At 40.9% G+C, this 20,308-nt stretch overlaps 1 protein-coding gene across 2 annotated transcripts in view; it reads right to left on the bottom strand.

Moving 5' to 3' along the window:
• Positions 1–561: 561 nt before the first annotated feature.
• The window catches only part of ece2a (endothelin converting enzyme 2a), a 103,765-nt gene continuing 84,018 nt past the window's right edge, over positions 562–20,308 (bottom strand). For both annotated transcript variants that reach the window (XM_085437905.1, XM_085437904.1), the window contains exon 4: positions 562–1,291. In XM_085437905.1, coding sequence (XP_085294031.1) covers positions 1,001–1,291 — 291 coding nt within the window. In that variant the 3' untranslated portion in view covers positions 562–1,000. The remainder of the gene's footprint in view (positions 1,292–20,308) is intronic.

Here is a 20,308-nt window from a genome sequence, read left to right as displayed (position 1 = left end):
TTGAATGGTGGGGTCAGAATTTGGTGTAAACATCATGAAAGCATGAATCCATCCTGCCTTCTGTTAACAGTTCAGGGTGGTGATGGTGCTGCTGTGGCCTCCACAGTCATCAGATCTCAATCCAACAGAGCAACTCTGAGATGGGATTTGACGAATGTTTCCAGCACCTTGTTGAATCTGAGCCGTGAAGAATTGAGACAACAGATCAGTTAGCCATTTTTTTTCTTTGCAAATGAGAAATTTATTAAGAGTAACATTTGTTAATCATGTTTTCAAAACGACAAAAGGCACAAGTTTGTCTATTAAACTATTAAACAATACTTGAAATGTGCAATTCACTTGTATTTTTATTTTTATTCCTATTTTTATTCCTATTTTTATTCCTATTTATTCTATTTATCCCCTTCGTATATTTTATTTATATTGTCTCTGTATTTATATATGTGAGTGTGTGTGTGTGTGTGTGTGTGTGTGTGTGTGTGTGTGTGTGTATACATATATATATATATATATATATATATATATATATATATATATATATATATATATAATATTCTGTAACTCTGTAACTTCTGTCGGTGCTGTGCTTTTTTGGAAATCGAATTTCCCAGAGGAACCCACCCGAGGGATTAATAAAGTTCTATCTAATCTAATCTAATCTAATCTATTGTGAATACATCTGGTCAGACGCAGGATTTTGTCTCAAACTTTTAGATAAAATATGGATTTCAATTACCATTTATACAGCAGTTCTCTTATCTTTACAACATCTTAATTACATTTGCAGAACATTTATCCAAATATATATCGGTATCTTGATAAAATTTGACTTTAAAACTAATATCTAGTACATCAAACAGTATAAAATAGTTACTCCTTACAAATTCTTAATAAATACATAAAAACAGTAAGGCCAGAAATTTGGTTAACAGTTTCCCGTTGCAAAAAAATCACAATATAAAGATTACTTATAAAGGCAATCCTACATATCAGAGTCACCCTACAGGTCAATATTAGCCAGGAAGTCTTCCTTATCATCATTTGTTATTGTAGTAATCCTGGTTGGTGGAGATTCTGTATCCCGCAGCAGCTTTTTCTCCAGAGCTGCATCTTCTGGGCTGAGCTTCTCCCCTTTGGTCATGACATACACAAAATATTCAAAGCCTTCTCCATAACTTTGATGTTTGATGGACCATTTATATTCCGTACGGGCATAGAGCCGTTTCCTGAAAAAAGGCTGGGCGAAGGTAACGGAGACAAACCGACCTCCAGGCTTCAGGCAGCGGCTGATCTAAGAAGGCAAAGAAAAAGCAGGAGAACCTTATTGGGACAAACAAGCACATCCTACATTACCACCAAGACACACATCATAATCATAATTTTCAACACGGTCACTACCACCTGACTAATAAGTATTTGATGATGCTGGGCAATGAATCTTCATGATTTATGTAAATAGAAAAACTTGGAATTATTTTATTTTGTGGGATTATTTAGTTTTTAGCCAAGAGGCAGGTGCAATGGGAAGGCAGGGACAGGACAGTGATATGCAACAAAGATAATGATAATATTTAAAGTGGACGTTTCAATTATCTGGTACATGCTTTAAACCTTTAGGCAAAGGCAAAGGAACAGCTTCCAAGGATTCAATCATAGTCCTCACAGGAAGTCAGCTGCTTTGGGCTCAGCGTGGCATAATGTGGACCGATATCTAGTTAGTTGGTTGATAAGACAAGGTACTCTGCAGCAGGAACGCTATTGAGGAGAACGCTTTAAGAGCACTGCTTTAGGCTGCACTAAGTGTACTAGACCTTTGATGGTGTCTTGAGTGCATTCTAGTGAAATATTCCTGTGAATTTAAAAAATAACTTTCTCAAAGATTCATGTCTCTGTGATTTAAAGAAAAACTATTGGATGGATCAGCCAATCAGGTTGCTTTAATGCGCACAAGGTGTTTTACTCTGTAAGCCTCTCAGCGACTTGGTGGTTGCATAATGCCCATCTCTGCGTAGGCTTGCTAAGACAATTACATGCATTTTCTGCAAAGCTAGACTTTCTAAACAAACCCTCGTTTTTTGTTTAGAAAGTATGCATCTGACTGAGTGATCATCATTACTATGATGGGTACAATGTTATTATAAAAGAAGGCTGGAGCTTGGAAAATAAAACCTGAGATAATCTTTTTTTTTTCTCAAAGTAACGGTGTGGGAGAAGCAATCTTCTAAAGTGAATTCAAATCTGAGTCATAACATCTCTCTGTGGCTGCTGCTTCTTTGTTATACACCTTGAATTTTAATTACACTGACAGGCACAAAAGAAAAAAAGAAGTGTCTCGGTAAAGTTTGTCAACCACACGCTGCTAGAGATTTTCCAAGTCTTTTCGACTCTACTGGGCTGATGTGAGTCTTGGGAGTCCAAAACCTCCCATATGTGTTTGGCTAGGTTAACGATCAGTGACTGTGAAGTTCAAAGTGCACGATTTACATCATTTTCATCCTCATCAAACCACCTCAACCCCTGTGGGTGGAGGATAGTGTCATTTAGACAGAGGCCACTGTGATCAGGACAGAAGTGTTGCATCGCAGGATAAAAGTGACCATTCAGAACAACTTTGTATTGATGTGCAGTGACCATTACCTCTGAAGGGACACTATAGAGCCAGCTGATCACACTGTAGGAGTGAAAGGTTAAGCTTTTCCCCTAACATGTCACCCATCTGTTACATCTGTCAAATACCAAATTATCTCAAACTGACAGAGCAGACTTTAAGCACTGAGCTTCTCAGTCTACAGTGGCTGCAGCTTAGTCACGCGGTCTGATAACACAGTGTGACAGGATGAAAACTTAGAGGGTCCCTGCATATGAATAATTGCTACTTTGATTCTCTCACCATACCACCGTGTTTATCCTTTGCGAGGGATACACGTGTGCATCAGGACACGGCAAGTTTCACAAGAGGCAGAGCTCAGGCAAGCAGGAGTATAAAGACACACACGCACATTTAGTTAGACATTAGCAGAGAGTTTCTCCAGAGACATAAGTGTGTGTGGGAGTAAAGAGACACAACTCGCAGAACTCTGTGTAGACACAAACTGAGCTTTTTTTCTGTGTTCCATAAATCAAACATGTCAACAGGGTGAATAACAGATTGCAGGAGAAATATTACAAGTCTGCAGCAGCTTTCTTAAATCTATTATCTGATATGACATCAGAAGATAGTTCAGTAATTTGTCTCTTAAACTCAAAACAACACTGTTACTGATGATTCAGCCGGGGGTGGGGGGGTGCTCTGGAAAATGTGAAGGAGGGGATATTTTCATGACCTTTAAAGCTTTTTCTATTGATAAAGAACCCCCCTCAATTAAGTAAGAAACAATTAAGTGACAGAAAGTTCCTATTTTTCACTATTTGCTGTTTTTACAGGGGATTTGCATAAAAAGTTTAATTAAATAAATTGTATATTTTATAATGATGGGACAGTCTGACAGTCTGTAATTTTACACAATATCACGCGTCGCTGGTTCAGGACACTTAAGGTTAAAGTAGTCTGAATGTGGCCCACAATGTAAAATGAGGTTGACATCCCTGGTGTGAAGTGTGATTGAATACTGTCAGTGTTTACAGATCTAGCTGTGAGACTTCGTGTTAATGGTACATGTGCATGTGTGCGTCAACTGTGTTCTCCTATAAGCCCAAGAAAGATTGCTCCAAAACAGGCCTGGGCATCCCCAGAAATATGCGGCCCATTGGAGAAAAAAAGCTTTGGACCTAACCTGTTGGTCCCGATTTTTAATTTGACCTAAAAATGATCTGAGTTTGTCCTAAATTCATTTTGAGAATGAAAACAACTATTAGATAAACAGGTTATGATATCTGCCTGAACACACAGACATCTACTGAAAAGACAATGCAGAGAGAAGCTACTTCGTGGTCTTTCTGGGTGGCTTCTTGCCCGGGTCCTGAGGGCAGAGAAGCTGGTGTTGAGCTCACGTGTGACTGTCATGCAAGCTGGGATGGAGTGGCTGAGGTCTGTACAGTACTGTGACAGAGTGTGGAGCCAATCCTCATATACTGCTGGGGTCTTTTGAGAGTTGCTCTCAGAGGAGCACGTGTATCCTGCTCTTTTCACATGATTCATCTCCACCAGCATGCAGCCTATATATGAATTATTCACTTTTCACTGTGACGCAGAGGAAAAATGAGAGGAAGAGTGGAGGGGATGTTGGATATGGGATAAAATATGTCATGTAAGGCAAAGAAACAAGAAAGTGAAGAAGATGTTCCAGATGAGGGACACAAGATAAACGTATTTAAAACTGAAACCTTTTTATGTTCAGATTTACAACATTTTGGGTAAAAGCAACTGCACTAGTTGTCTTCCTGACAAAGCTAAACTAAGCTAGGCTGAAATAACTGTCAGCCAGTCGGGAAGCGCAGGATCCAGACTTCAGTGTTTCTCAAAGCTGAGTTAACTGAAGCAAGAAATAAAAAATGAAAACAAGATAGCAAACACACCACTGCTGCCTTCCCCCCGTCTACACAGTAGGAATGGTGAACATGTTAGCTCACAGCTGTTTCCACTTAGGACATAAACATGACTGGTTTCAATCATGTTTCTCTTCAAAACATTTATCAAGAACACAAATGGTCCCAGTAAATGTTTTACTGTGTTCTTATAGTTTGACATGAAATGAATTTGGATGAATGTTTGACTTGATGTTATTATCTATCTGGGCTCTTTGAAGACATCTCCTGTTGGTGGGGCTTCACTGGCTTCACCCTTAGGTGGAAGCTTGCTATTAGTAGAACACACCGCATGGAAGGCCCTTTTTGGTGAAATATTAATAGAAAATATTTAGTTGATTCATGGACTCTATTTTATTCCCTGATGTGGGCCTGTGTGCCAAACTGCGTTGGAGTTTTTACATAACCTTGTTGTGAAAATAAAGACATTTTAATTTTATTTTGAAAAGAGTATCTTGGAGTTTTTGATATTCAAGCCTATATATATCCCTTCCAAAGAGCACCTCAAATATGCTATGCTGCCAAAAGTATTTGCTCGTTTGCCTTCGCACACTTATGAACCTGAGTGATATCCCATTTTAATCCATGTGGTTTATTATGATATAAACAAGGTTTATGAGTGTTTATGGGAATTTCTGACCATCCTTCCTGAAGGGCATTTGTGATGTCAGACTGATGTTGGACGAGAAGGCTTGGCTCACAGTCTCCGCTCTAATTCATCCCAAAGCTGTTCTTTCAGGTTTAGGTCAGGACTCTGTGCAGGCCAGTCAAGTTCTTCCACTCCAAACTCGCTCATCCATGTCTTTTGGGACATTGCTTTGTGGACTGGTGTACAGAGATGTTGGAACAGGAAGGGGCCATTACCAAACTGTTCCCACAAAGTTAAGAGTGTGAAATAGTCCAAAGTGTCTTGGTATGCTGAAGTATTAAGAGTTCCTTTTACTAGAACTAAGGGACCGAGCCCAACTCCTGCAAAACAACCCCACACCATAATCTCCCCTCCACCAAACTTTACTCCTGTCACAATGCAGTCACACAAGTACCGTTGCAGTTGCTCGACCATGGAAACCCCTTCCATGAAGCTCGTTATGAACTGTTCTTGAGCTAATCTGGAGTCCGAACGGAGTTTGGACGTCTGCAGAAAGTTGATGACACCTGCGCACCGTGAGCCTCAGCATCCACTGACCCTGCTCTGTGATTTCATGTGGCCTTCCAATTCATGGTTGCGATGCTGTCATTCCTCTTTGTTACATTACCACTAACATTTGACTGTGGAATAATTAGTAGCAAGAAATTTTCATAACTGGAATTCACTGAGCTCCTGAGAGAGCGACCCATTCATTCACAAATGTTTGTGAAAGCAATCTGCATGCCTAGGTGCTTGATTTTACAGACCTGTGTCCATAGGCGTGATTGGAACCCTGAAATCAATGGTTTGAATGGGTGAGTGAATACTTTTGGTAATATATTGTAGAAATGGGTAGAATCCATGGAGTACAACTTATCAAAAACAATTGACATTTATTGAAGCAACTTGTGATTTTTGCCACCTCCACCTCTCGAGCTTTTGCTGCTCTTTCAAACAGAACTACCCGCACTGACCTAGCTGATGCTTGGAAGTAACTGTTGCCAAAGGAAACTTCCTGTGTATCATATAAATGTTCCTTTAATACTGTACAGTTTTCTCAGAAAGTCCCTTGGCTGTCACATTTAACTTTACGCCAAAGTGCGACTCGCATTTCACTGAACTGCAGTGCGAGTTAACATCCTCCTGACTTCATCACTTCAGACATTATTCATGACATTGAGATGTATGGCTGCACTCTGTGCCTTTGGAGTGTAACTCCAGAATCTTATGTCACAGGTGACTGATGTCACTGCAGCCCAAGAAGACACTGAACTACAGCAAACGAGTCAGCTATAACTACTGTAATACCCACTGTTTGACAGTGAGGCTGGCAGTTAGAGGATGGCAATAAATTATCTGATGTTTCAGGTCATTTTACACAATGTAATACATTAGTCATACATCAAATTACCCTTTGTGTTTACAAGATACATTACTAACCCAGATTCTCACACTCAGCATGGGCCTGTATGAATGCATACACTGAAAATCCTCATGAGGAGGAGGATGATGCTCTGAGTGAATTGAGTCATATTTATATAAAGTCTATATGCAAATCAGCTCGTGCATGGCAGCAGCTCTGACATGATGTTAATCACACACACAAAAACAGAATCTCATTTCTTCAGGACAAGTGGAGAAAAAAGCAACAAACACAAGGAGTCACATATTGGAATTAACAGATGGATAAACTGGGATTTATATGACAATGCAGTCAGAAAAACACGGCTCTTTTCAGTCCGTCCACTCTTTGTCAAACATCTGTAAGCTGATCCCAAGTAGGACACAGGGTTCCTCCAAGAGGACAGGGGAAACCACTGTGGTAGTATTCATTTTCACACACTACTGAAGTGCTGCCCCAAAATACACAAACACACCTGAAAACACAGCTGAGATACACAAACACACAATGACACGCATGGACCCACACACACCTACCCCCCCACACACACCAACAGGTCATAGCCTGTTCTGAATTATTTAGCGTGGCAGTTGAAGCTTGTGTCCAAGTCACCTGACGTGTCTTGAATGTATAAAGAGGAAATATGAGATCCGGAGTTAAGTTTCCCATGAGATTTCCCAGGTACTCCCACTGACACCTTTGGGTAATTTATCTCTTTGTTATCATTCCCTAGAGGGAGTTCATAGAGAAGAAAATGGAGCACAGCGTCAGTTCACGCAGGCCATGAAGTTAAACTTCACCACAATCCTGGCATATCAGTTGATCCCAATGCAGCTGAAGGCTCAGCTGATATTTTCCATGCATCTAATTTATAAATCTAGGAAGAAAACAATGTTTAGGCTGCTTAAGTCCACTCACATCTGGTCATCTGTAAGCTGCTGAGTAACCCACCTGCACCCCTGCTCAACCTGACTTAAACCAGCTTTTAACTGATTCCTTGTTCTTGCTCTTCCCGCTGTAAGCTTTCCACGTATTGGCATTGAAGCGTGGAGCGGTATCAGGACAGAGCCACAGTGCCAAATATAAATAAGAGCAGATGGAAATAATCTTCTTTTGGCTATGGCAGTCCTGATGGAAGTTTTGAGCTAAAATGCATTTCATTGTCTCCAGTGTCTTTGCAGCTTTGTCTAAAATGGGATTAACCTAAATTTTATATTTAAGGAGCTCTTTTCCATATTCACATAGTTTATTGTGCTAATCTAAAATTAGCATCCCTGCAACATTCATACACAATTTGTTAGCTATTACCTGCTTACATTTCTGGCAACACCATTAAGATCAATTTTGCACAGTTTACTGTGGCCAGGTAGTCTTGTTAAGCTTACTGATGAACCAAACTGACCCTATAAGTACAATGAACTTCAAAAAGGACTTCTATTAACATTAGGCCTCTCTCTTCTGATTCCCTGTTAGTAAATGATTTAATAATTGATTAACATGTTGATTTATTCTGCTATACAGAAACTGTACAGGATGAATATGTTAGTTTAAGTGAATTGCCACCTCAAAGTCATACTAATAGCCCATTTCCACTAGTACCAACTCGGCTCGACGGCCGTTTTCCATCACAATCAAGTACCACCTAATGTGCGTAAGGTCGTTATAGCCACGACCGTACGTTTAGCAGCCAAAAGTCCCGTGACATCATTTGTATGCAACACAAACGCCACAACAAAGAACCACAATGAGACAATGGTACACCGGCTGCTTGGTTCATGGCCTTTTTGTCATATTCAGGGACCACATTGTTGTTTTTTGTATAGTGATTTCCCTTGTTGCCGGGTTTCAAAAATGGCAGTTTTGATTTTGGCGAAGGAGATGCTCTCATGACTCATTGAGCAACGCCACTGAGTAGCCAGTTGGTGGTATGCAGTCCGTTTACATCACATTTTCGGATCGCCTCAGACAACTTGGGATCCCAGCTGAATAGGTACTAAAAAAGTACTTGGTACCAGGTACTACCATCTAAAACCCTAAAAACCAAGTAGAGCCTTGCCGAGCCGACCCGAGTAGGTACAAGTGGAAAAGGGCTATAAACTGTCAGAATCCTCAAAGCACAGGTCGAGGGGTAGGAGTGACTGCAATCTTTCACCCTAGCCTATTAGTCAACCAAAGACCCATTTGGTTCTTTATTTGAAAAGCTCTATTCTAATATGTAAAGGCCTGGATGAAATCTAATTTACTACGTCTAAATTAAAATAAAACTGAGGTCTTTACTTGGTCCTAAAAATCTTACAAACATGGTAACTTAACTATTTTATTAGGTATTTACTTTGGGGTTTCCCATGATGCAATGAGCATTTCTTCTTCACTCGGGTCTTTTACCTGTCTGTCTGGTTATGCATAACTACTGTATTTAATCATTAGTAAATATTAAATTCATCCTCTTTCTCTCATAGTGTGTCTTTTATCTTGTCTCTCTATGCTCTCTTCTCTTCCCCTTCACTCCAACCAGTAGCAGCAGATGGCTGCCTGTCCCTGAGTCTGGTTCTACTGGAGACTGTTTTCCTGTTAAAATTGAGTTTTTCCTACCAAGTGCTTGCTCACAGGTGGTTGTGTAATTGTTGTTGTTTCTTTAAATTTTGTAGGGTTTTTACCTTCCAATATAAAGCTGTTGTTGTGAATTGGTGCTATTTAATAATAACTGAAATTAAATGACATGCAGCCAAACTAACATCTAAGATTTGAGAATAAAATGCAGGTTTTGTTTTAGTCAATTAAAAAATGTCAAGAGCCAGTGAGAGAGTTCTGGAAACTTAAATATTTTAAGGGGACTGAATCTAAAATGTGGTCATATTTTAGATTTTATAAGTGTGGAAGAAGGTTTGATTGAACATGGCATCTCTAATAAAACTGCCTTATGACCACGACATCACTGAGGGCTTTAGAGCAGGAAAAATATAATTCTGTGTTACCTGTCTGCTAAAATCTCAACAGATTGTCAAGCCGCCATGTAAGCTGTATCTGCAGACAGTAGTTAAGTTTCTTCCCCCAAATAAAATATCTTGTTCAAAAATTGTCAGTCAGAGTGGTTGAAACAGAAAGAAACACTGCAGACTGCTAAAGTTCCCTCTGTACGTCAACATTTTGGCTGATTGCATCACTGTTTTCTTAAGATTTGCTATGCAAATCATGCATGCCAGTGTGTACACTCAAATACAACCGACAACAAATAGAAAAACTATTTGTTTTATATGTATTGTATGCATTAGAACTGCATACTACTATATTTTGCTTATGAGATTAAGTCTTATAATTATCTTGCATGAGAGTAATAGGGCACGTAACAAAGATGTTCTTAATAAAAAAGAACAAATATAATAAATATATATGAGAACTACCAGTCAACCTTTTTCTGGATAACTACAAGAATTAGTCTGGTACATATAACCTGAAGAATCTAGGTACTGGAAGAAACAGATCAACTTATTTAAACCTTTGAAATATTAACTTTGTATATGTCAGTCTAAGTCCCTGCCTGACCTTTCCACATTAGTCAGAGAGAAGATAAGCTGTGGAGCCAAGAAGAATGACATTTTATTCACTCAGCAGTCTTTCTTTCTCCAGGTGCGTACTCTGAATTTCTCCTATTCACTGCTTTGTCTTTCTGTCCTCACTGGGCTGCAATATCCTCGGTTATCTCCATTGTCTCTCCTCGCTAAGCTCAGACTCGCCTAAAGATACTGTATATGAGATAACTGATGGTCTCTGGTGGTCAGATGAGGACAGGGTGACAGGTGGTCATAACTGTGATTTCACTCTGCAAGATCTTTAAGTTGCATAATCTGGGTTCATCTGAGATGGAAATGTTAAGTTGCTCATGAGCCCTGAACTTCTCTAGATATTACTCAACGGAGGTGCAGGCAAGGAAGCAAACGTCTGCACAAATGAAGATTTATTATAATATTAATTTGTGCCAGTACTATAACAGTGGGTCACAGCTAGCCAGCAATTGTCCTGTGTCCTGTCTCTATACTCAGGCAGCACCCTTGCATAATGCAGCTGATGCAAAATACCACAAATTACAAGCTACTGTGGGTTGCATGCGAGAGGACGACTTCACAGAATGACCTTGTTTTCCAGACACACTTCAACCTTCATCCTTTCTTGTTCTTGTGCATCAACAACAATCTCTTTCTGATAGCTGTTCATGTTTTCATTTTATCAGTTCTAGTAAACATTTCAATTAAAAACAATTGTTAAAAATTACGAACCAACACAGAAATTGGCAATTCCCAAATCATTTAGTGAGTGTAGATGGCTTCCATCCATCCATTAGCTCGGCTGTCACAGGGCAAGAGGTGGGGTACACCCTGGACAGGTTGAAATGCCATTACAGGGCTAACACCGAAAGACAAACCATTCACACCTACAACCAAATTAACCAGATAACTAACGTGCATGTCTTTGGACTGTACCTGTAGAGAACCCATGCAGGCACAGCGAGAACATAGAAATGCCACACAGAAAGGCCCCGGCCAGGTGGTGAATTCAAACTCAGAACTTTCTTGGTGTGAGGCTATCCTGCTGTCTTTGGCGTTACATTTGCAATTTAAATGTACACTCACCAGACAGATTGTTCGGTACATCTGTTCAACTGCTTGTTAATGCAAATATCTAATCAGCCAATGACATCTCAGCAACTCAATGCACTGTCACGAAGATCTGTTGAAATTCCAACTGAGAATGGGGAACAAAAGTGATTCCAGTGACTTTGAACATGGCCTGGTTGTTAGTGCCGGACAGGCTGGTCTGAGTGTTTCAGAAACTGCTGATCAAGTGGGATTTTCCCACCTCTAGATTTTATTGAAAATGTCCAACATGGACCAAAAGCTCTGAGGAATTTTTCCAGCACCTTATTTAATCAATGCCATGATGGATTTCGGCAGAAAAAGGGGGGCTTAGATGGTTCTGGTGACTGTAGGATTGACATGGCATCCAAATAATTTAAAGCTGATGAACTTTATTAATGTATACAACTGTATGTCTGTGAGGGAAAAAACAACTAAAAATGACTGAAACAACAGTGCATATAAGATACTGCTGTGATCATTTTCATACGTCGTTAGAAATATACTGATTGCTTTCATAGGAGTTTACATACATAAAAAGAAGCTGAAAGGGGGAGGAGTTCATCCTATGCTACCTCCATTTCTCAGGTTTTTCCTTGCTATTAGAAATTAAAACTGTGGACTCAATATGGAAGCTATAAAATGTGAGAGATGAAATTTAGAATGTTTAAGGGTTGATGTGAAAGTAAGGAATCTACAAGTGAAATTTTATTTAACACCATGCAAACAGGAATATGTACAACTTATACTTCTGTCATTTGATAACACCTGTATTATATTCCTATCTTTTTTCTTCTTTCAACCTTTAAATTCACCAACAACAAAAAAGTTATACTTTGTTGCACCGTGGATAAAGTAGGAGGCCAGATTTTGAAAATGAAGGAGAGCGTGCTGAATAAAGAAACTGAGTGTCAATTAACGTGTTCATCTCAAAATGCTTGTTAAGTAAAAAAAAGCTGCCATCTGTTCCAAGCTGAGGGTAGAAGCTGAAGTAAGGGGGTGGGACTGTGAGGGGCAGGCAGAGGTGGAGGTGGCGCTTTGTGCGTGCCTGAGTGTGTGTGCACCCACTTCACTGTGGGTGAGGCAGAGCTGATCAGTGGGTAGAGACAACAACAGAGCGCTATCTCTGGACAACAGACCTGGATGGACCACAGCCTACTGTCTCCCTTAGACGTACCGTTAACACATACACACACCCGCACATTCACTTGCACGCCAACCACACACACACACACACACACAAACACACTTGAAGTGGGGCGAACATATTTTAAAAAAAGCAGGGAGGAGGTGCAGTTTTTATTTAGGTCATATTTTCACATCATATTTCATAATTTCCCTCCCATCTTGTTTACTGGGATCATGTAGCTCTGCAGCCCCCTCCCTTAAGGAATGTGCATTTGAAATCTACCGCCTCTCTTCCTTTCCATTTCACCTCACCCGAAGCCTGCAGCCAAGCATGTGGATGGCAAAAACGTGTAAACGTCTTGAAGAAACGAAGAGGGCGTGGGTGAGAGAAGCGTGGAGGAAAAGAAGGACAGGAGAGAAAATAAGTGTGTGTGTGTGGGGGGGGGGGCTTACTCAATGTGGGTCTCCTAACAAAGCAAATCTGCTCTTCCCTTCAGGGGTGCAACAGCCTGCTTTGTTTCCTCCATCCCTCCATCCACTGTTTTATCCATCCCTTTCTCTCCTGCTTCTAAAGAGCCAAATGTGCAGCTGCTATGAGGAACCATCTGCCCCGAAGAAGCTTCGTTTTATGTGCACGCGCAACTTTAAACTCTGTCTACAACAGAAAATATCAGCGACTGAAGGTCCAGCTCTATCTGAGTTGAACTGGCGCACATGACAAGAACAAAAACGACACAATAAACAAGCAGAAATTTGATTACGCCTTTAACGTTTGCACAGCCCCTTATTCCCACCGGGAAACTTACAGTACTTGGAGCAACAATAGATAACAGAGGAAAACGTGACAATGTTGGATTCCCTCTCCCCATCCTCATCTCCGCCTTCCTCCTTTTCACCCGCCCACCCATCCTCCCCTGAATTTTCCTCTCCTCCTCACCCCGCATCGCCTCCTCCACCCGTTGACTACACAGATAAATTATACATCAGAAACCTTCTCCTCTTTTCCGCTCTCTCCCTCCACATCCACACACCCCCTTTAGCTTGCTGGGACAAAACTGCTTGTTTGTGCTCGACTACATGTGCGTGTGTACTTCCAGCTCGTGATGCGCTGCCAAAGAGCTGCGCCGATTCCAAAATGACTCAACACCTTTCACAAACCTGAGTGCAGGTTGTGCGGCGGGCTCGCGGAGGCTCGAGCTACAGTGGCAAGACGACGACAACAACAACAAGAGCACGCCTTTCAAATAGGCGCATCTCTCCCTCTCATACCTTGTGTTGCCATGGAGATGAAAGTTTTGTGCTGGTCACAGTAACATATGTAGGTCAAAGCGGGACACCTCTCAAAACAAAAACACCAGGCGGTGGCGACGGGAAACTCACGCCTTCATTAGGCAAGGAGAGAAAGTGAAAAAAGTCCAGATAACGAGCAGCCCTGATATGAGAAAACAGCTCCAACGACGCAAAAGCACACTGAATATTTACTGTGGAAATAAACAGAAAAACTTATCTGAGATGTAAGGCTTTCATTTTTTTTTTAATCACTCTGGCGAGCACACTTGTGTGTCAGAAGGTTTTCTCGACAGCCTTATTAGTGCACTGACTTTAGGTGTATCAGGAGTTCAATAAAAGACAAGGAGTCACTATTATCTGATACTAACTGCAGCTCTGAACTGGGTCACTGCTGATGCATTTACAAAGGGCTTCTTCAATGTTGAAGAAAGCTGAAAAATGAGGGAAACTCGTCTTCGGGCTAAATTTGAATGGCGTATCCGTGCTGTGAGACGTGATATTAGCATTAGTGTGTGTGTGTGTGTGTGTGTGTCCGTGAATGCGTGGACCCGTGTCTAATTAATCAGCATCTTCAAATTCGGACGCCACGTTCTCTCCTCGTGGCACACTGAGCTAAAATTAAAACATCTGTGTCTTCTCCTTTTCATCCACTACAACCATCTCGGGCTTTTATCTCCCATTTCTTCTTTAGCTCTTGCTGCCTCCTCACCCTTCCTGCCTTCCCTTCTCCACTGGGGACCAGACAGAGGTTTGCTTTAATTACTGAACTACTTTTCACACCGGTGGAAAAAGACGGAGACACTCATCAGACAACCACACCCGCCCACTGTTATGCTCCCAGCATCCCTGCGCTGCCTTTCATGCACTTTTCCCCTTGCGTTTGTGTGCCTGCATTAACGTTTGCTTTGTGTTTCATTTTCGTAAAGCTTCCTCTAAAAACGCCTCATGCGAGGTCGCTGCTTATAGCAGATACACAGCAGAACATTGCTGCGGTCAAAAATGCTAAATTAATTAAGCGATGTTTGCTATTCTTGGCTCGGTATGATGAAATAAATGATGCAGACTTTGAGAAAAACTTGGATAGGAAGGCACAGAGTCAGCGAATGTGTGATTAATAAACTCATCTGCCTTTCAGAACAGTTGGAAAAAAAATTGTAAAGCTTCGGGGAAATAAGAACTGCAGAGAAACTGGAGCAAAACGTGAGCGCCTGGTACAGTGACACGTTTAGAAGACGGCAGAACAAGAGGAGGGAGGGTGTTCCCCTCGTTTTTGTGGTTCACTCCTTTTCACACCCTCTACATCTCTGTTTTCTTATTCGCTAAATCTCACAACACATTTTAATTTTAATGCCATTTGCACGGCAGCTAACGTTTTTGCTGCTTTAACCGTTCCTTTTAAGCCTTACGTTGCCAGAAGGAAATGTAAACGTCAATGCACGCTGACATATATTCTGAATAACCAAGAGCCAAAACAGAAACAGCTCCATCAATAGTTCTTCCTCTCCCTTTTAATGGCAAGCCAGGGATAAGGCACCTGGCAGTAGCTGAAGAAGAAAGCAGAAACCGCAAGTGAGGCAGAGAAGGAAGGAGGCTGAAAAGGAAGTAAAATGGGCCAGTGTGTCTGGCGGCTGAAGGGGTCTCTCGTGGGACTTGGAAGGCGGACAGGACAGCCCGGTGGAGGTCCCCGTAGCACACTAACACAGTCCAGTCCATTCAGTGGGCCAGTAGCACAGGAAAGCTGCTAAATATTACAAGACACAATAATAGCAACTGAGGAACTTAGATCAGATGACTGAGTGACAGTTTAAGAAGTTGGTGTATGATTAGGGCCGTTTTCAACACATGAGGTGGCATTTCTTAACAACAGCTGCATTTGTTCTTTTTAGAAAGGTTTGTTCAGCTACGATGACAGCTAGAAAAGAAGAGTTGAACTTTAACCCAAATGCTTCTCTGTTGGGACACACAAAGTCTAACAGAGGACCATCAGTGATGTGCAGAACCCATTTGGACTGAGTCAGTTCCTAAACACATGATCGTGTCTGATGATGTAGCTCGGGAAAGGCTCCTCTGTTCCCTACATTTAGACTCTCTTTTGCTTCGTTTAGCTATCCTAACCCCAATAAACATAAGATACAGCGTTAAGAAGCACAGCGCCTGAGTGTTCTTTATGGGTCAGTCACACCATCTTATTGATTTGATCAAAGTTAATCTGCACTGATGAGCACCGCACACCTACAACACATCTGTTTGCAATGGGGGGTTCAACTCAGGTGGTTGCCAACTGGTTGCACTGTGGCTATATCCCTACACTGTATAAATGCAAGATTGCTATGTAAGCGCCTGTAAGTCTGGAACTACTGCGATCACTATTTCTTGAAGAAATCCATGAGATGCTGGCTGGAGTCTGTTTACTATTCATTTAATTTGTATTAAATAAATATTAATACAAATCAATTACTATAATACATAACATGATCATTTATTTCTAGCAGTTGGCAGCATTTGTGATATTCAGTGATTTAGGACAGCTGACTGCTGTGTTATCAGTGACAGATTATATGTAACTGCCAGCTTGGCTGATAGCAGACTCTCCATCTTATTGCCGTGTCATCACCGTCTTGATAGATCGCAGTGGTTTTGAAGACAGCAGCTAACTGTGTGTGGTCATAGGTCTGGTCCTTGTCTTTGGGACAACTGACCGTGACTGTAGCTTTATTAAAACAAATAACAAAGCTGCTTCTGCTCCAGGTCAGCAGCACCAGACAGAACAGTATTTGCACAGACAAATGATGTTGCGAATCAAGACTGCCCACAGTGAAGGCATCATGAGGAAAAAACACTTTGGTTGTGCGCTTCACTCATGAAGAACAAATCAACATGTACGGTCCAGCTAGCAAGTATAATGTCTTGGTGACTTTACTACACAGCTAGTGCATCCAAGAAATGCCTCTCCTCCTCTGCTGCTTTTATTTTGCACAACAGAATTTTCTCTTTTATAATGTCTGTAGATAGTTGAACATCAGAACTGTATCCCTCCTCCTTTAAACTAATTGAACTTGACGTAAAATGGGGTAAAATTTGTGAACAGCAGGAATCGTAGCATGTTCCTCAGTAAAATATGGAGGGTTTATTTTTTACAACCAAATAACATCCATCCATCCATCCATCCATCTTCTTCAACTTTATATACGTCTGCTATATTTGCACAGACTGTTTGGCCAGCACAACAACCAACTGGCTGTATTTTGGATTGCTGTATCCCATTAAGGATCACGTTTCTGCTTCTTAATTTTATTTTCTGAATATAGCCATTTACAGGTTCATTTTGTAAACTCTGCTCTCAGAATGTCTGCAAAGGTTCAACCCTCTTTCATTCGATTATACTGCTGTCTGTTAGAGAAATCAAAGTAACAGAGAAATCAGAGTAACTGGTCAATTAGAGCAAACTAGACCATTTACTGTTACAGGACTGGTTTTTCTTTGAGTGCCACAAAAGCAGAAAGCAGAACATGAAACTGCAACAGAGATGCTGCATCCTGCAGAGCATCTCTCTTGCAGTGATGGCCCATTTGATGTATGCATGTGCTGGACAGATACCGCTCTGGTAGAGAGAAGTAGAGGCAGAAACTCCTTTACAGCACAGGACTATAGCAGGCGTAGGCAGGCAGTTTCCATAACAACGTGAAAAAAATATATAATCTAAACAACTGCAGCCAATTTATTCTTAAAGTTTAGGTGCAAGAAAGCCAGTCTGCTTACCTCATTACCTTCAATTACATAACAAATAGATCATAACATAACAACTGCAGCTTATGCTCAGAGTTACTTAAGCAAAAAATCGATGCAAATTTTTGTCACCACCACCTCCTCACAGCTCCTGTACTTAAGTTTCTTCCAGCTACAGCAGTTGTGCTTAGAGGAAAGAGACTGGTGACAGAAACAATGTAACATCATCTGTCAAAGATGCAGTTTATGGTCATCTCCCAGCTATCTATAAAAATGTATAATATTTTTGCATTAAAATATTAATCCTGAGTAATGATCAACGGTACTTGGATGTCCACACTTTGGGTAAATACACATTAGTTGTTCTTCATCGCATCTATATCTATCCAGATCTGTATGTAGTGAAGACTTTGAAAGATGAGACAAAAAACATAATGCTGTCACCAGCATGTAGGCATGATAATAGATACTACATCAAAATCCCTCAGCTTTAATTTGACTAGGTTTGCATGGACATAGAAATTAGTGTGTGGGAGAAAAAGCCATTTTTAAACCACAGGCATGCAGCATGCTTTTGGCATTACTGGACAAAAATAAATAAATAAATCTATAATAATCCTTCAGCATATCCCGCACCTCCTCTATGCTTGGTTCTCAGGGGTGTAGGGGGTGTAGTACGATGGGATACCACGACGATCACTAATTTTTCGCATAAGATTGGTGAGTAGTATGAACTACACAAAAGAAATCCAAGCCAGAAGTAAGATGTGGTTAAGCAGAGGACTTTCACCTCAGCCCTCAGTCGTTTTTGCTAAAAAAACCCAAAACATTTATTCCCTGACTGGTTGGCAAGTGGTTGCTAAAGGTTGTTGGCTACACCAGTTGGGATATTGGGATTGCTTTGGCTTGCTGGCAAATTGCTACTTGTCACCAGTACTTTGCAGGAAAGGTGCAAAGACAAACAGTCTGCCTAAGTGTGTAAAACTTCAAAAAGTGCAAACTGGAAATGGAGAATGGTTGCCTTCAAAGTAAAAGTTGCACCAACCAACCCATTTTTAAGGGTGAAACTTTGAAGCACTCGCTTTTTCCACTACTGCTCAGAGTGACATTGGTGAGTGTTTGCAGGTAAGCTGGCATCTTCCATCCAAACTATGGGCGGCTGTGGCAATTTGCTGGCAACCAAAGCATTTGCAAGGAAATTTTTTTTATGACCAATTTCACTGCAAGTAAGCACTCAGGGAATACTTATTTTTCCTTAACAACCAGTGGTTGTCAAGGGACCACCAACCAGTCTTTAGGCCTGTGTGACTGGGGCCTGAGACAGAGGTTAAAATTGTGTGTCGAGTGAAAGGTCAATACTGACTCATTTTCAGACATGACTTCAGGAACTGCAAGGGATATACCAACAAAACATTCCAAAATTGTATCATCCCAATTACTTTCAACCCCTAAACTTTGGGCACAGTGTAACAGAAGGACTTAATCTTCCTCAAAGTTTTGTCTGTATTGATGTAAACATCAAATAAAAGCATTAAAGCTGGAACTTTTTATTTGATCAAAACATGTAACTCCTTGAAGCACAGTTGAACTGTCTAAATAAAGGTCCAGACTGCATATTATTTATTATATTTGGAATATAAATTGAAAATTAGGAGCAGAGAGATTGAGGTCTTAACCACTTTAAAATTTGTGTTGGCTTTTCTGGGTCTGTGATGTCATTTAAACATTTTTCTGGGCCTCGAGCTTCAAAAGGTTTTGAGCTCCAAATGCTGCTAACCAATTAACGCATCAAGGCTGGGAGCTCTGTCTCTGTTGACGTCAGAAGACAGAAGGAGCCAATTAGTGTCAACATCTGCAGACTGCAACCTTTTTATTGGTCAGCATGAAGTCAATCTGGGTTAACAGGATGGAGAGAGTGATACACAACAATATTTTGTGAACTAATCCTGTTCAAATGTTACTCAGGGCTCACTGATGGCAAGCTCGGCCCTGAAATTTTCACTGGAAGCATTACCATCAGGCAAATCTACTATCTTTCAGAAATTGACATTTAGAGGAATTCCAAACAGCACAAAAAGACTGGAAAGCAAGGAAATAGACCCAAACCCTTACGAACCCTAGTCTCAGTGTGGTTCTCATTCAACGAATGGTTCACACTCAGCACTACGGACACTATGAGAGAATATTCTCCATCTAAATTCTTGGATAAAGATCTAGAAAACATTGCAATTACCTTCCAGATCTCCCTGAACCCACCATAAAAAATAACTGCTTTTATTTCTTTTGTGACGTATCAGCTGTTCATACAAAACCAGGCGGAGCCTCATTAAGTTCTAAAGCATAAAACTGTTCTTTAACTATTCCCTGACTGTCTCATTATACAGCAAGAACACAAGCCAAGCGTTAGAGCCTTCACAGCCAGGCAGTCATAGCTGCAGGGAGGAACTGGCGACAGGTTCGAGCTCAGTGTTGTGTGAATGTTCGGTATGTGAGGATGGAGAGGAGTAACTGCAAACGCATTAATGCAGTGATGACTACAGAGAGGGAGAAGCAAAAAGTGGTGGCTGGGATTGTAGACCACAAAGGGAAAGAGGATGAGATTTAAGTGCTGAAGTGTAGGTAGCGATCCTCCTGTCTTTTTACGTAGTCTGACATTCGAGTATCAAATACGTGATCCTGCTGCAGAATTAATAGCTGCGTACTGTATGTGTAACTGTAACTGCCTCTTTTTAAGTGTACCGTAGAAGAGTCTGACAATAATGCCCCTATAATCCCATAACACATGCATTTTCTCATTTCCTGATTAGGCTTATTCACTGAACCGTGTCCACACTGTAGTAGTGACCAAAATCTCCTTCACTTTTTTCATTAGTTCAGTTGTGTTGGGACCAGATAACATAACCTCTTATTGTTTTACTGGTATAAGGAGTCCAGAGAATTTCTTTCTGTTCTAGTTTCTGTCATAGATTTTGCTGTTGC

This window comes from Copadichromis virginalis, linkage group LG18, assembly GCF_057382275.1.
Source record: "Copadichromis virginalis isolate Kocher_CV1m ecotype Utaka linkage group LG18, C_Virginalis_male_GT1.1, whole genome shotgun sequence".
Taxonomy (NCBI): Eukaryota; Metazoa; Chordata; class Actinopteri; order Cichliformes; family Cichlidae; genus Copadichromis; species Copadichromis virginalis.
Note: the sequence above shows the minus strand (reverse complement) of the source record. Positions and strands in the feature narration are given on the sequence as shown.